The sequence below is a fragment of the Pelobates fuscus genome, chromosome 5 (genome assembly GCF_036172605.1).
Source record: "Pelobates fuscus isolate aPelFus1 chromosome 5, aPelFus1.pri, whole genome shotgun sequence".
NCBI lineage: Eukaryota > Metazoa > Chordata > Amphibia > Anura > Pelobatidae > Pelobates > Pelobates fuscus.
Window position 1 is genome coordinate 357,469,481 of NC_086321.1, and position 15,087 is coordinate 357,484,567.

The following is a 15,087-nucleotide window of genomic DNA, read 5'->3' on the forward strand; positions in this document are numbered from 1 at the left end:
ATTTTGGCTCATGCAGTGATATCTGGTGGCATTTCCTATTTAAGGATTGCTTTGCATTGAAGACCAATCAAACAGAAATGTAATGTAAAATTGCAGAGCTATTAATTATGTTCCACTTTTTTTTTTTCTCTCTTTTTCCTCATTCCTGCAGGAATACAAACAGAAGCTTGCACGTGTAACGCAAGTCCGAAAAGAGCTGAAATCCCACATACAGAGCCTTCCGGACCTTTCGCTACTTCCCAATGTCACAGGGGGGCTGGCGCCACTTCCTTCAGCGGGAGACCTGTTCTCTACTGACTAAGATCAATCCCCGTCTTCCCACCTGGGCCTTTCCTTGCTCTCCCCCACATGTTCAGTAAACACCAGCATCGTAGAGGGCATGGAGGAGAGCTCAAAGAGACTGGAAGCCTATCCTGCTATGTGATTTGCGTGGTCCTGCTCCTAAACCATCTTAGCGGAGTAGCAACTGCTGTCACCTTTTGTCCCTTTCTCTTCCATGTAGTGGAAAAAGTCTTCAACCCGTTATGACTACAGCCTTGCTAGGCTACCACCATCTATGTTGATCCCAATGTTTTTTGCTTTTTTTTTTTTTTTTTCCTCATTTTATTTTTTTAGAGACTTGTTTATGGAGTGCACTCAGATTATGTTTCTGTATCCGCTTTCTGGCCGCTTTGAATAGCCTTTTTCTGTTCTTTAGAAGAGATGATGCAGAAATGATACAAAATACACAATATAATGTGTGCAATTTAAGAACAATAGTGAAGTTGTGTCTATTTAAAAACCAAAAAAAAAAAACAGTTACAACTTTCTGATCACTCTTTTTGGATTTAAAAGTGCACCTATAGGGGTGATCTAGAACCAAAGTTTACATTAGAGACAATAATAAGAGAAAGTTGTGCTTTAGAAAGTACTTCGGCGTCCCGGTTTAGTTTGGTGCCAGACAAAGAATTATGGGAATATCGATGCTTAGTTTACAATCTCTGTGAGAGTGTTCCTTTTTGTCTATTCTATACTCCTTTTGTATGAAGCAAGCCGATCCCTTGAATCACCTTTACCAATATATTTTTGGCCCCTTAACGAAGGACTTAATTAGTGAGAATAAAAAAAAAAACCGAAAACTAAATTAGATAATTTACCACCTGAGTTTAACATAAAAAGAGATTGAAATACGAACTCGCCTAGAAAGATGAAATGGTATTAATTAGAAAATAGTAAGAGTTTATTAAAAATGATTGAAAAATATACTAGGAATTGGCCAGATACATGCTGGGAATGTGTTTTTAAGACAGTATTTGAAAATGTTAACACGTTAATCTGTTTCACCATTGAGCAGAAATAATACAGTGTGTTTTTGATGCTGTGTTGATTAGTGGAATGGTATATATTCGATTAAAGGGACGCTCCAGGCACCAGTACAACTTTAACGCATTTGATAGTTTTGGCCTTATTCAAAGATTACGCCAACCGGAAACCAACAGTGCTGTGCATTGGAGTAACCCTTCCTAGCCTGCGCCACCCTCCACTGAAAAAAAAAAACACTAAAACTCCCCTCGATCCAGCAATAAGGTCACGTTCTAGCATCCACCTGATCTTCATCTGTTGATGTTCCTCCCCCTCGCTGCAAGGGGAGGGGATCAGGGAGCGCGGACTGAATGGGGTATAGGGGCCACGGGCTGTTTGCTGCCGCTATGCTGGTAACAGACTGCAATTTTGCCCAGCATTATTAGTCAAATATCTGACAGGGGTGGACTTACAAATCTAGCTGCAGAGGTGTTAATCTTCGTACGTGCAGCATTTCAAAACAATACACTGACTACAGGCACCATGACCACTTCAGATCACTGAATGTGATTGTAGCAGAGCTCAGTACAACACATAGTACCTGGGACAAGAACTGACTTTATTGCAGCTGTGCAGAGGTATTTTATACTCACATAGGGTCATTTGCATACAGTAGGGTAATTAACCGTCTATACATTTCCCCATCAAGTCTTCTTCCCTGAACCCCTTAAGGACACAACTTCTGGAATAAAAGGGAATCATGATGGAATATTTCCGTCATGTGTCCTTAAGGGGTTAATTACTTTTTAAAAAAAAACGTACGGTGCAGCATTCTACACAACCTTTTATAAATGTATTTATTTGTGCATAACTAAAGGTTTGCACATGCAATAAATACAGCTTTTTCATGAGGCCAAAACCTATTAAATGCATGAAAATGATGTTGGTGCTTGGAGTGTCCTTTTAACCCTTTGTCACCCATAACCTAAAATATGTCTATTACCTGCAGGATACAGCATTTATATGTTGGTCTGTGGAAAAGTGGTTAATGTCCCCGTGGATTTCCTATAGAAATCATCACTGTCCATATAGCTCCTTACAGCACGTAGGTAATCGGACGGTCTTACAAACAAATAACTAATCTGAAATCCTTCTCCAATCATTATACACGGGAGTTGAAGTTAATATGTTTTACTATGAAAAGAGTAAGACTGATGGTCGGATTTTGTGTTTTTTAAACTGTTTATACAAATGTTGAATATTTTGAATTTTTCTCTTCGTTTTAACTGAGTGTATGCCTGTTTGTGTGCAGCTTGATTTTTAGCAAGGTTTTGTAATAATGCAGAAGGTAAACACATTCCAGAACTTACACAAAGACCAGATTATAGAAGAGCATCTGCAGGGAGAAGACAAACCTTTCCTTAATCAAACTTGCAGGTCGCTAGCAAACATTAACCAATCCCCTACAATGAGAAACTCGAACACTGCTGACTTAATCACCATGTGGGGTTCACTTACACTCAACAATTGTTACTCCAAGCTCTGTTTTAAAGAGCAGATTCTAAAGGTCACTTGGTCCTGTTTGGAGGCACCTATCCTGGAACTAGGAAGTAGCTGAACTTTTTAACTTTACACTAAACGAGTGTCAGATCCACCTACTCACTGCGGTCTTGTGGGATATGTAATAGAGCGTCTGCAATCTTAATTTTTTTTTTTTATTCCTGGTTTTGTTTTTAGGAGCGATAGCAGCCAAACCGTGGTCTGCATTCCAAACCAAATATCTTTTATTCATGCTTTTTCATGAATGTTCCCTTCATCACGCTATGCATGGGTGCATTTACAGGCCATCTTGTGGAAATTTGAGACCCTGTTAAAGTAGCGGGGCTTCCCTTCTGCTATAAATGAGATGTGGTGGACTTCTAGCTGTTGCTGTATTGGCAAATTCCTTCAACCACAAGTAACATATTCAGAAGCTACATGCACAGTGTATGGGTGTATGTCAAGAGGACATGTGGTTATGGTGCTTGGATTGGCATTTTTAATTGTATCAGAATAGTGTACTGGGAGCGACATACCCATTCTTTTAGTTAACACAGTAGGAGAGCTGAAGGGTAGAAGCCTTTAGGTAGGTCATGAAGGATTAATATTTGGGAGCATCCATACTTATTCGTACTGGGACCACAACATTAAATTGCACAGTATATGACTGTGCACATACCTACCTCGTGCACTAATGTTTAAAGGGACTGCCATGAAAGCATGCTGGAGCATACTGCAAACTATACTGGGACATTACATATTGGGACTAAACACACACACACACACACACACCGAGTTTTGTGTGGATGGGAGGGTTTACAGAAATCTACTTTAACATATCTTCTTCTTACCCATACATTTTACAATAAAAAAAATCATATCCACTTTAATTTGTTTTTGTCACGTCTGCATTTAACTGCCGTAGACAGTGGAAGCCTAATTATGTATGCACCTACCCTCTGTCTGATCCCTTATCCTGTTTTCTATCCAGATGTAGCAGTGAGATCCAAATAGCCTAAACTCACTCTCCCGGCGCAAGTATAAAAACAACTTTCAAAATATGGTAGGTGAGCAGGTTGTGTATACAGGAAAGAGCTGCAATGTGTTTAGGATAAAGATCCATTAGTACTCTCTAACAATTAGTTTCTGCTGAGCCAGATGAATTAAACTGCTTTCAACCTCCGTGTAGCAAAGATGGGCATTATTCACAGCACGTTGTCCTCGAACTCCTGCCCGTATCTTTCAGTATTCCTTCGTGTTCTGATTCATAAAACTCCCCCAGTTAGGCTATAAAAAATAAATAAAATTGAGGTTTTCCAGGCATAGGCCCAATTTGTCTTACTTCCAGTGCTTTAAGTGCTCCGTAGTTTAAAAATGTCAAAATCCACATTATGTATTTCAGGCCCCCTTTTCGATTTAACTCCATCCAGGAACAACCAAGCTGTTACATTCCCTTGATGGGTTAATGGAGAACTGTTAATTCTTTAAAGTCAAATTATCTATGCCGGCATAACCTGTGCTTTAAGGATTCTTTTCCAGAATGGCCGGTTTTACTTACTTGGAAACAGCCGCCAATGTTAAATAAGCAGGAAATTCCAGGCTAGCTTGGCGTAAGGTATTTAGGGACTAGATTGTGATGACAACGAAAAAGCTATTATACCTTATGCAGTTAATGTGGACTTGCCTGGGCTATTATAAAAGGGAATAAGTCAATGCAAGCAAATGTTGAAAGAAGAAAACATTGGTTGGAAGTATTGTCCTTCCTCACCACCAAATTAATTGTCCACAGAGATCGCTATGCCATCAATTGAAAACTGGAGAAAGCTCCTAGACTTGTGTGCGTGCTGTAGTTGCTGTGATTATTTCTTTACGCTTGCTATTGTACATTTATGTCATTCCACTCTGACACCAATGTGTTGGCTTACATCAAGGGGGAAGATTGCCGGCGTGAGGAGTTGGACAGACGACAAAGGTGGATGTTACAGTAGTGCTAGAGAGTCAATACAGGTCTCTCACTCTGGGTCGAGTTCCGCTGTCCACCTCTTTTGCTGTCATCCGATGGTCACCTAAGGGAAATGCGCGGCAAGTGCTGCATGCTTAAAACACTTGGAATTGCTTCGATGCTGTCCTGTGGGGTTTTCTCTGATGCTGGACATCCTTGTGTAGAGTGTGAGTCTGTCCGGCATCGTTTCATGGAGACAAACTGTGAAACTCCATGGAAGTGCCTCTAGTGACTATCTGGTAGACAGCCACTAGAGGGATAGGGACAGTGCACCCAGACTACTTCAATGAAATTAATTGTACTGAGTGCCTACAGTGTTAATTTAGGCAGAGCCTGGCTACTACTAAACATAAAGGATATGTCTTGCAGGCAAAGGTTCTTTACTAGCAGTATTGGCAACGTTCGGTACTCTAGATGTTTTGCACTACATCTCCCATAATTCTCGAACAGCCATAACGCTGGCAATGCATCATGGGAGATGTAGCCGACAAAATCTGGCGTGCCGAAGGTTGCCTACCCCTGGTTTATAGTGTTTTACAGATGGCACAGGTTAGCAGTTTGTTCTTACAGGATTAGCAAAAGTGTTGGCAGTCAACACAGAGTTGTTAATGGCATTGGACATAGAATACTGCAAGCTATTTATAGGCAGACATAGCCCGATCAACATTTGACAGATATTCTGTGCTACGGTCAGGCATTGAGGTGCGGGAGAGGGATCACTGCATCAATAGAGGAGAAAGCTGCAGAACAAATTGAGGAATTGTATACAGAGACTGCATTGCATGCTGTACGGCTATGAATGACATTACTAGATAAATGGCTAGGATTTTAATGCAGAGAAAATGAGAAGTGTGAATAGGGGGGGGATTAGCACAGATGGAAGCAGACTGACAGCTGTGTGGGTTTATTGAACTGACTTTCAGAGAAAAACGGTGCAAAACCTGACCGAAGGACCAAGTGATCAGTCTGATCTGCCCATCCCCTACATATTAAGAATTTTATTTCGCCTTTTTAATTCCATGCCAAATATGGACAGCTAATTCCAAGTGTTATGGAACATCTACACTGTCGTAGTTGCTGTGGTAACATCTCTGCTGGTATTTAAAGTTTAAATACATATCACTTCCACTACACTAAAGCTGTGACCTTGAGTTTAATGGGGGTATATAATTGATGTGCAGAAAATAATCCGTATGTATATAGTACACAGTCATCTCATAGGATAAAGGAAGAATCCCAACACTTAAAGCACTTTATCATGCTGATGTGCTTTGTGCAAGCCTTTTTTTTTTTTTTGCGTGTGTGGTCCCATTTCACCAAAAGTACAGATTTTAACAGACATTAGTCTTGTTACGCCTTTGGCTGTGAAGACAGTCCTGTTACTTCCTGGTTTGGTTAGCTCAGTGGAGCTTAACTCCAGTGGCAGCACTTGCTCAGAGCACCTTCCTTGCAAAGACTTCTCATTGAGCTGCATTGGGAAGTATGTGATTGGACAGGCACAGAAAGTCTACACACCTCCAATAAAAATGCATGCATGTTTTCATTTGAGTTATATCCACTAAATTATTAATTTTTTTAAAACTTGTATTTGGGCTGTGGAGTGTCCCTTTAATGGAGGATAGGCGACTTAGATAAGGATTTAAAATAAGCTTTAAAATTGTAGGCTAAAAGAAATGTAATCAAAGAACATACACTGCAGTATTGGGGGACAAAAAGCACCGTATAAAAAAATATTCTTTAATGTTTGTTGGTTGGCACAAATAATTATAGTATAATAATTCATTCATCCTCCAATACTGTAGTGATATACTTTGATTACATTTAGTTTACATTTTAATTTTTTTTTATTGATTTTTGTTTTTCTAAGCTGTCATCAAAGTCTTCTAACCTTATCCTATTCAGTTGGGGTTAACCCCCATTTTTTAGGATAGACTTTTTAGGGAGAAAGTAATCCTGAAACGAAGGCAATGAAAGCTCTCATTTAAAGGAACACTATAGTCACCTAAATTACTTTAGCTTAATAAAGCAGTTTTAGTGTATAGATCATCCCCCTGCAATTTCACTGTTCAATTCACTGTCATTTAGGAGTTAAATCACTTTGTTTCGGTTTATGCAGCCCTAGCCACACCTCCCCTGGCTATGATTGACAGAGCCTGCATGAAAAAAAAACTGGTTTCACTTTCAAACAGATGTAATTTACCTTAAATAATTGTATCTCAATCTCTAAATTGAACTTTAATCACATACAGGAGGCTCTTGCAGGGTCTAGCAAGCTATTAACATAGCAGGGGATAAGAAAATCTTAATTAAACAGAACTTGCAATAAAGAAAGCCTAAATAGGGCTATCTTTACAGGAAGTGTTTATGGAAGGCTGTGCAAGTCACATGCAGGGAGGTGTGACTAGGGTTCATAAACAAAGGGATTTAACTCCTAAATGGCAGAGGATTGAGCAGTGAGGCTGCAGGGGTATGTTCTATACACCAAAACTGCTTCATTAAGCTAAAGTTGTTCAGGTGACTATAGTGTCCCTTTAATAAGGTAATCACTGATTCAGGGTGGTAATGAATCAATGCCAGATTTATTAATAGGATAGGTATAATTCTGTAGTGGAGTGTAGATATGCAATAGATTTTATACACTAAAGTGAATATGGTCATGATTTTCGGATTTAAGACCAAAATAGCTGATCTGGAACATTTCTTAATTCGTCTATGCATCCAGTTTGGCTCTTTTGGCTTCAATTTGGAATTCAAATTTTTTAATTCCTGACAATTCTAAATTTAATGGATTGTCCTGGGAGTATGTTCTTTTTGGACCAAACTTCACATTTTACTTTGCAATGTTCTTGCCCTCGCTGCCACAGTAGGGGTTTATACAGAAATATATGGAATCTGACATTGTACCAGCTTACAAAGTGTGTTTGCAGTATGTGTGAACTGTTTAAAGCGAAATCGACGAATTATCATGTAGTGTTTTAAAACCTCATAACTTGTTTTGATTTTATTTTCTTCTTAATCCGGTTTAGCAGATCTGATTTTGAGTGAGCTGCACCAGTGCCTTTTTCTCTGGAAACCACTATAAACTATAGAATTGAGAGATGAAAATAACATTAATCTGTTGAATGTTTTTAATCTGATTTTGGTTATTCACTAAAGTTAGCATATAGAGTGAATTCCAAAGTAGCTAAACTGGAAGCATAGCTCAATAGGAGAAGTTTTCGGGTTTGGCCATTTCGACCATTTTAAAATTTCGTATTGAATAACTCCTTAGCAATACTTACTATGTAAGCTCTACTGAGTCTAGAGACAGACCAGCGTCTATTCAGATATAGACGTGTAGGGAGCTGAGAGTGTGAAGTTAGTTTGAACCATGACGGATTCATGCCGCTTCAGAACGTCCAAGACACGTGTGTTTCATAATAGCACAAATATCCTACTACTTTGTCTTAAAGCAAGTCCAGATGGGATGGATCCCAGCCTGGCTCCTGTTACAGCACCTCGTCCAGGAAAAGCAGATGGCAACAAACAGGAGATCACGGGTCTGGCAGGTAACACAATTTGGGAGTTGGGGCTGGATGAGGTCAAAAGTTGGCCAAAAGGAAACAAAAAAAAACAACACGCTGACAATGTGCAGAGAGACTTCATATTTCATAGAAAGGCTTTTTAATGCATGGATACAAAACATTATTTACACGGTAACAGGCGTGCACTCCCTACGTTGAAATCTGGAGTTCAAATGAACTGGAGAACTACACTCTGGGGATTGCTATAATCACTATCCTCCCCTGAGTATAATCACTAGCTATTCTAAGAGCTGTTCCTGCTACGCTCTCTGGAGTAGGAGAGGTCTGCCCACTGGGAGCTGGATTCTGGTCTTGGGTCCAGGGTGGGTGGAGGACGACGAGACCCCAACCAAGCTGCGGCGGTTCATGGAGTCTACAGTGCTTATGGTATCTGGTGGAGTGCTTGGAGCCCTTGGTGAGCACTAGGAGCTTCGATTGACGGAGGTACCCGGTCATCGTGCCAGGCAGTCAGTCACATAGTTTATTTACAGTGTATACAGTACAGACTTCGGGGAATAAAGACAGTTGATTATAATAGTAAATATATATAGAAAGGCTTACAAAATGCTCACATTATAGGACAGCTGGGTAACCTGGTAGTCTGGAGTAAAGTGCTCCCACCCATGATATAGCTTTTCTTCTCACTTGGGTTGGGGTGCGATTATGACATTTCTGTGACCTTTCACTGCTTTCAGGTGGTCGCTTTCAAAATCCACCACAAGCTTCCGCAGTCCAGATTGCTGGGGATAGAGGTCCACCCTGACTTTGGCTTCTTGTCCGGGCTCCACGGTGTAATCACTAAGGAAAGAAAGAGGTCACTCACTAGTCGTACCACAACCTCCTGGTGACATTGGCAATAGCTGGCATCACCATCAGTCTGTTCCTAGGTGGCTGAGCGTAGAAGTTCAACACAATGCAAATCACTTGACTATAACTATTGCATTACTCTGCCACATACTGATGGGTGCTTATATTTCTATGCTATAGCAGCAATTCATGTATAATTATATGACTCTATTGTGTGTTTGCAGAGGGCAGTATATTTCTGAACAAGCAGATGATCACTTACAGTTTCTTCTCAATGAGTCCCTCCGTCAGTCCAGCACCTTCCACAGTGAAACAACAGTCATTCAGAGGCTCAGATAGTGGATTCTTTAAAGTGATGTCAGCCACCAACTTCCTTTTCTGCATTGGCTCTCCAAGAACCTACACAGATATGAGGAGGCAAGGTGTTCGTTAAAAGCATTCACCCTTTTTACAGGTGGACACCATATTACTAATTTGCAAATGATGAATAATACTATCCTGGTCTTAAATCATTCTGTAACTAGATTTTTAGACCACCAAAAAAATCTTAATGCTATAAAGCTATGAGGTGCACCAGAGGGAGCTCCAGGGAATTTCTCTAGCCGTTGTATTCTGTGTTATTGGCAAATTCAACAGATGCATAGTTTTCTATAGTACGGCTAGCCATGTGTGACTTATGTGTACAGTGCTGGCTGATTTTGTGCCATCACTTTCCAACTATCGACCTCAACTATAAAAACCAAAAAAAGCAATCTATTGTTTTTATTTATTTTCATCTAAACAAAACTTATATAAAACTCTTAGCCAGAGTGCTTTACATTGATTAGCAAATTATACCATAAGTGAAAGTTAACATTTTAATACAGGCCTTGATTTAATGTCCCTGGATACGCTTTTCAAAATAAATTTAATAATTGGATAAACTTTTACAATTATATTTTTGAAATTATCAAACATGTACAAAATAAATACAAATTCTACAAAAGTTTTAAATATTTTTCACAATATTAAATCATTTTTTTTAAAAGCTTATCCAACAATATTAAATAGAGTCCATAGTTTGGTAACATACGTAGATAAATTATGTTATACTAAAGAACTGGTTCAGTAAATTATGGATCATACAAGGACAGCAAGCTCACATAGAACAAATTATAGCACAATAAAAGTTCTATGGTCATTCATCTTTGTTTTAGAACTGTTCTCCAGATTTGATTTCTTAGAAATACGGGCCTTGGAAGTAATAGTTTGAAAGGGATTACGTTAGCTTGGTGACATAGTTTTCCAGTGTAGTGTACTATATAAAAAAATTAATTCTGCCAAACACCTTCACTTGACTCTTTCCAATGTGAATCAGGTCTCCATTACCCTTATGAAGGCAGTGACAATGCAGAAGAGTACATATATTGAGGACAGTAACCTTGATAATGTGCCTGTGCCACCCATTCTGGTCCCAGCGAGATGACATGGGGACTCAATTTTGAACCATTCTATCCAGATAATCATAAGGCACTGTACAAGTACAGCTTAGTGTTTTTTGCAATAATTCCCCAAATTAGATCACTGCTAATGGGGTGTAGTCTCTACACTACAGAATAAAAAGAATATTGAAAAAAAAAGTGAGGCTTTCGAATGAAAGTCTGTGGCAACAGTTTCCTAGCTCCAGAACCACTGCTATGTTCTGTAGTGGTTATGGTGCTTGCAAAGTAAGACCGATGTTAATATAATTATATAATGGGACTTTAAATAGAAACTATACGGATAGTCTAATATTCCTCTGTTAAAAACGGCAATGAAATAATACAGCCTTTGTTAGGAGTATCACAGGCAGCTGGTGGGAGAGGGCTTCAGAAACTGATGTAATAGCGGAACGTCTGCCCCTCTGTGTCCATGTCTCCCCTCTCCTTCCCAGTCTCTCTTCCCCCTCTGCCTCTTTCTCCCCCTCCCCTTGTGGGTCTCTCTTCTTTCTCCCTGTGTCTCTCGTCCCCTCTGTCTCTTTCTCCCCCCTTTCCCTGTGTCTCTCTCTACCCCACATCTCTCATCCCCTGTCTCTTTCTCCCCCCTTTCCCTGTGTCTCTCTCTACCCCACATCTCTCGTCCCCTGTCTCTTTCTCCCCCTTTCCCTGTGTCTCTCTCTACCCCACATATCTCTTCCCCTCTGTCTCTTTCTCCCCCCTTTCCCTGTGTCTCTCTCTACCCCACATCGCTCATCCCCTGTCTTTTTCTCCCCCCTTTCCCTGTGTCTCTCTCTACCCCACATCTCTCGTCTCCTGTCTCTTTCTTCCCCCTTTCCCTGTGTCTCTCTCTCTACCCCACATCTCTGTCCCCTCTGTCTCTTTCTCCCCCCTTTCCCTGTGTCTCTCCCTACCCCACATCTCTCTTCCCCTCTGTCTCTTTCTCCCCCCTCCACCATCTCTCTATTGCCCTTCTTTCTCCCCGTGTCTCACTCTCCCCCCCTGTCTATTTCTCCCTCCTTTCCCTGTGTCACTCTCTCCCCCCCCTCTGTCTCTTTCCTTCCCCCTCCCCCTGTCTCTCTATTTTCCCACTGTCTGTTTCTTCCCCTGCCTCTATCTTTCCCCCCTCTCTGTTTTATTTTTCCCCCTCCCCCTGTCTCTCTATTTTCCCACTGTCTGTTTCTTCCCCTGCCTCTATCTTTCCCCCCTCTCTGTTTTATTTTTCCCCCTCCCATTTACCAAGAGAAGACTGAAGGGGCCGGGTACATGCTGGAGCCGCCGGGCCGGGTGGCAGCCTCGCCGGTCCGGCGGCACTCCTGTCAGGCTGTCAGTAACGCTGAAGACGGAAGGAGGGGAGGAGCATGTCTCTCTCACATGCTCGTTTGCGGTTCCCACAATTCCCAGCACAGGATGTGGGAACCGCAAAGGAGCATGTGAGAGAGACATGCTCCTCCCCTCCTTCCGTCCTCAGCGTTACTGACAGCCTGACAGGAGTGCCGCCGGACCGGCGAGGCTGCCACCCGGCCCGGCGGCTCCAGCATGTACCGCGGCCGGCCCCTTCAGTGTGCCACCGGACCGGCCACCCGGTGGCACTTACATGCACAGATGCCGAGGCCGCGGTGGGGCAATCCGGCCCTGCCGCCGGGCCCCCTGATGGCGGCTCTGGCGGCGGGCCCCCCTCCCAGCCGGGCCCTCGGACCATGTCCGAAGTGCCCGACTGGTCAGTCCGCCCCTGACAGCAGGTACATCAATCAGATGTAGATATGGAGATGTATGGTCAGGTCCCCTATAGCACATTATATCAGACAGATCGGTCCTGTTTGGGTTAAATACACAGTGCACATGGCTCCATCAGACTCCAGTACGTGATGTAAAGAGCAAGTCGGAAATTTGGGTCCACAGAGGGACTCGAGTATTGACGTGAGCTATCTGATTGTCTGCCTAAAATAATAAACTGGCTCTCCTTTTCCCCCTCAATGCTTACTCAATATTTCCTATACCATTTCCAGCTACGTGATACCACTCCTCTAAGAGATTGACTTCCATCTGGCTGTACTCTAAAACCTACACACACCTGATACACAACCTTACTGTATTCTCCAGCTATTCTACATACAATATATAGAAATTTAAATATATCTAGCCCACCTTTTCCCAGTATCTACTTCCCAAGGCATCTATATGCTCATGGCTAAATTGAACTCTCATGCAACTGGAAACTCTGCATAAAACATAAATAATAAAAAAAAAATAAAGTAAATTGATTGTATCTGAGATAGGGTTGAACTAGAAAGGATACAGGTACTCGTCTACCATGGGAGCAATCCTTTTTAGACATATTTTAGTATATTTATTATTAGAGAGAAGATGGATCTAGGGACTGGCCGCACCCAACTCCAATCACCAATTTTAGTAGAGTTGAGAAATTAAGAATACCACTTATTTAATTATTTACTTTGACAATGGCTCCCCATTTTTGAAGACCAGGGGTTAGGGAGGGCATCTACTGTCCCCGAGCTCTGTATATAGAACCCTCCATCGAAGGAAATTAATGTATTTTTGACAAATTGGTTGATTGCACAAGGTAACTGTCTTACAAAGTCTGTTATTAGCCCTTCTTCTGTTAGACAATTCCCATAATTCTCCTGCCAGCCTGTTGATCTGGAGAGAATGTAATTAAAATGAATATTCCTTCTGACAGCCAACCCTTTGCAGCTGTGGCCTTCCAAGTCTTCAGTGACCTCATTAAGAACATTGTCCCCTACTTACTTTTTTTTTTTCTATTGAAGAATAAAAAGCATTTTAAACGCACACTCTGCTTTGATCCATGCGAAGATCAGATGTCGTTCAAGTAGGTGAGACTTCTATTTTAATTATTTTATCACATTTCTATTATTGATCATCACTTATAAAAACAGATTTGTCTGTCGCCTGATCCCCCTATGACTTGGCTAAATAGTTGTATTTTTCATAGTCATAATGCTATCTTGAAGAATTGAATACAATACAAAAATTTGATAAATTGCTGTGGTGGTCAAGCCAGATACTGACTGGTTTTTGGACCCCCAACCCCAGGACTCCCAATACAGGAAAACTGCACATTTTAGAGTGGCTTTTTATTGTGGCCGGCCTAAGGCACGCCTTTGCAATAATCATGCTGTCTAATCAGCCTCTTCATATGCCACACCTGTGAGGTGGGTGGATTATCTCGGCAAAGGAGAAATGCTCACTAACACAGATTTGTGAACAATATTTGAGAGAAATAGGCCTTTTGTGTACATAGTAAAAGTCTTAGATCTTTGAGTTCAGCTCATGAAAAATGAGGGCAAAAACAAAAGTGTTGCGTTTATAATTTTGTTTAGTGTAAATGTTTCTATCATATCCCCCCGTCTCGTCTTTCCTCCAAGCTATACATGTTAAGATCCTTTAACCTTTCCTGGTAAGTTTTATCCTGCAATCCATGAACCAGTTTAGTAGCCCTTCTCTGAACTCTCTCCAGAGTATCAATATCCTTCTGGAGATACGGTCTTACCCGCACTTTGATGTCTGGGTTCTTGATATGAATGTCCCTCATTGCCAGGAGAATGTCCGTTGATGAGGAATCATAGAGAAGAGCCACAAGCTTGATCAGATTGTCATCGGTCAAGACAGGCCCATAGTTCTCATACAGAACCCGCAATGGAACCTCCTTTTCTGCATAGATACATAAATTGAAATTAGTAGGTAAGGTATTCATTACAGGAAATTAAAACCATGGGAAGACTTCACCATCATATGCGATACATTTATTATGGGTTTCAGCACAACGTTGAGTCAGCGGTATATTAACCAGTACATTCACTGCAGGATAATATACAATGGGAAGATATCACTACCCTACGCCATATATTCATTACAGGATATAGGACAAAGCGTAGACACCACCATCACCCTACACAGTTACATTAATTATAGGATGTAGCACAACGTGAACACAGAACTATATTAACCAGTATATTAATTACAGGAAATAATGTAACGGGAAGACATCACTACCCTATGCAGTACATTCATTATTTGATATGTAAAGACACCACCACCACCACACGCAGTCACAATTTATTATTGGACACGGCACATTGTGAAGACACCGCCACCACCCTATGCAGTTACATTCATGCTGGGGGGAAAAAACAATAGGTGGAAACTCTGCCCTACGCACGTTATTCATTGCGAGTAATAACAATGGAAAGACCGTGCTGTCCTGTACATTCGTTATAGGAAAAACAGTGGGAAGTCAGGAAATGCATGGCCATCTTTTTGGGTGTTTGTAATATCTGCTATTGGTGGTGGAATGTTTTTAATGATAAAGAATCTTATCTTAAACACACAGTATTAATGATACAATACAGTAGTGTAGTGAAGCAGGCATGAACTGGCCACATATAGCAATTATTAACCT

General features: G+C 41.1%; 2 protein-coding genes across 2 annotated transcripts in view; one reads left to right on the plus strand and one right to left on the minus strand.

The window, feature by feature from the left end:
- Positions 1-2,070, plus strand: part of RPRD1B (regulation of nuclear pre-mRNA domain containing 1B) — a 41,263-nt gene extending 39,193 nt beyond the window's left edge. Inside the window, exon 7 of the mRNA XM_063455993.1 lies at positions 152-2,070. Coding sequence (XP_063312063.1) covers positions 152-301 — 150 coding nt within the window. The 3' untranslated portion in view covers positions 302-2,070. The remainder of the gene's footprint in view (positions 1-151) is intronic.
- A 6,398-nt stretch (positions 2,071-8,468) lies between these two features.
- Positions 8,469-15,087, minus strand: part of TGM2 (transglutaminase 2) — a 43,636-nt gene continuing 37,017 nt past the window's right edge. Inside the window, exons 11-13 of the mRNA XM_063455996.1 lie at positions 14,179-14,339; positions 9,455-9,591; positions 8,469-9,183 (exon numbers count right to left, since the gene is read on the minus strand). Coding sequence (XP_063312066.1) covers positions 9,027-9,183; positions 9,455-9,591; positions 14,179-14,339 — 455 coding nt within the window. The 3' untranslated portion in view covers positions 8,469-9,026. The remainder of the gene's footprint in view (positions 9,184-9,454; positions 9,592-14,178; positions 14,340-15,087) is intronic.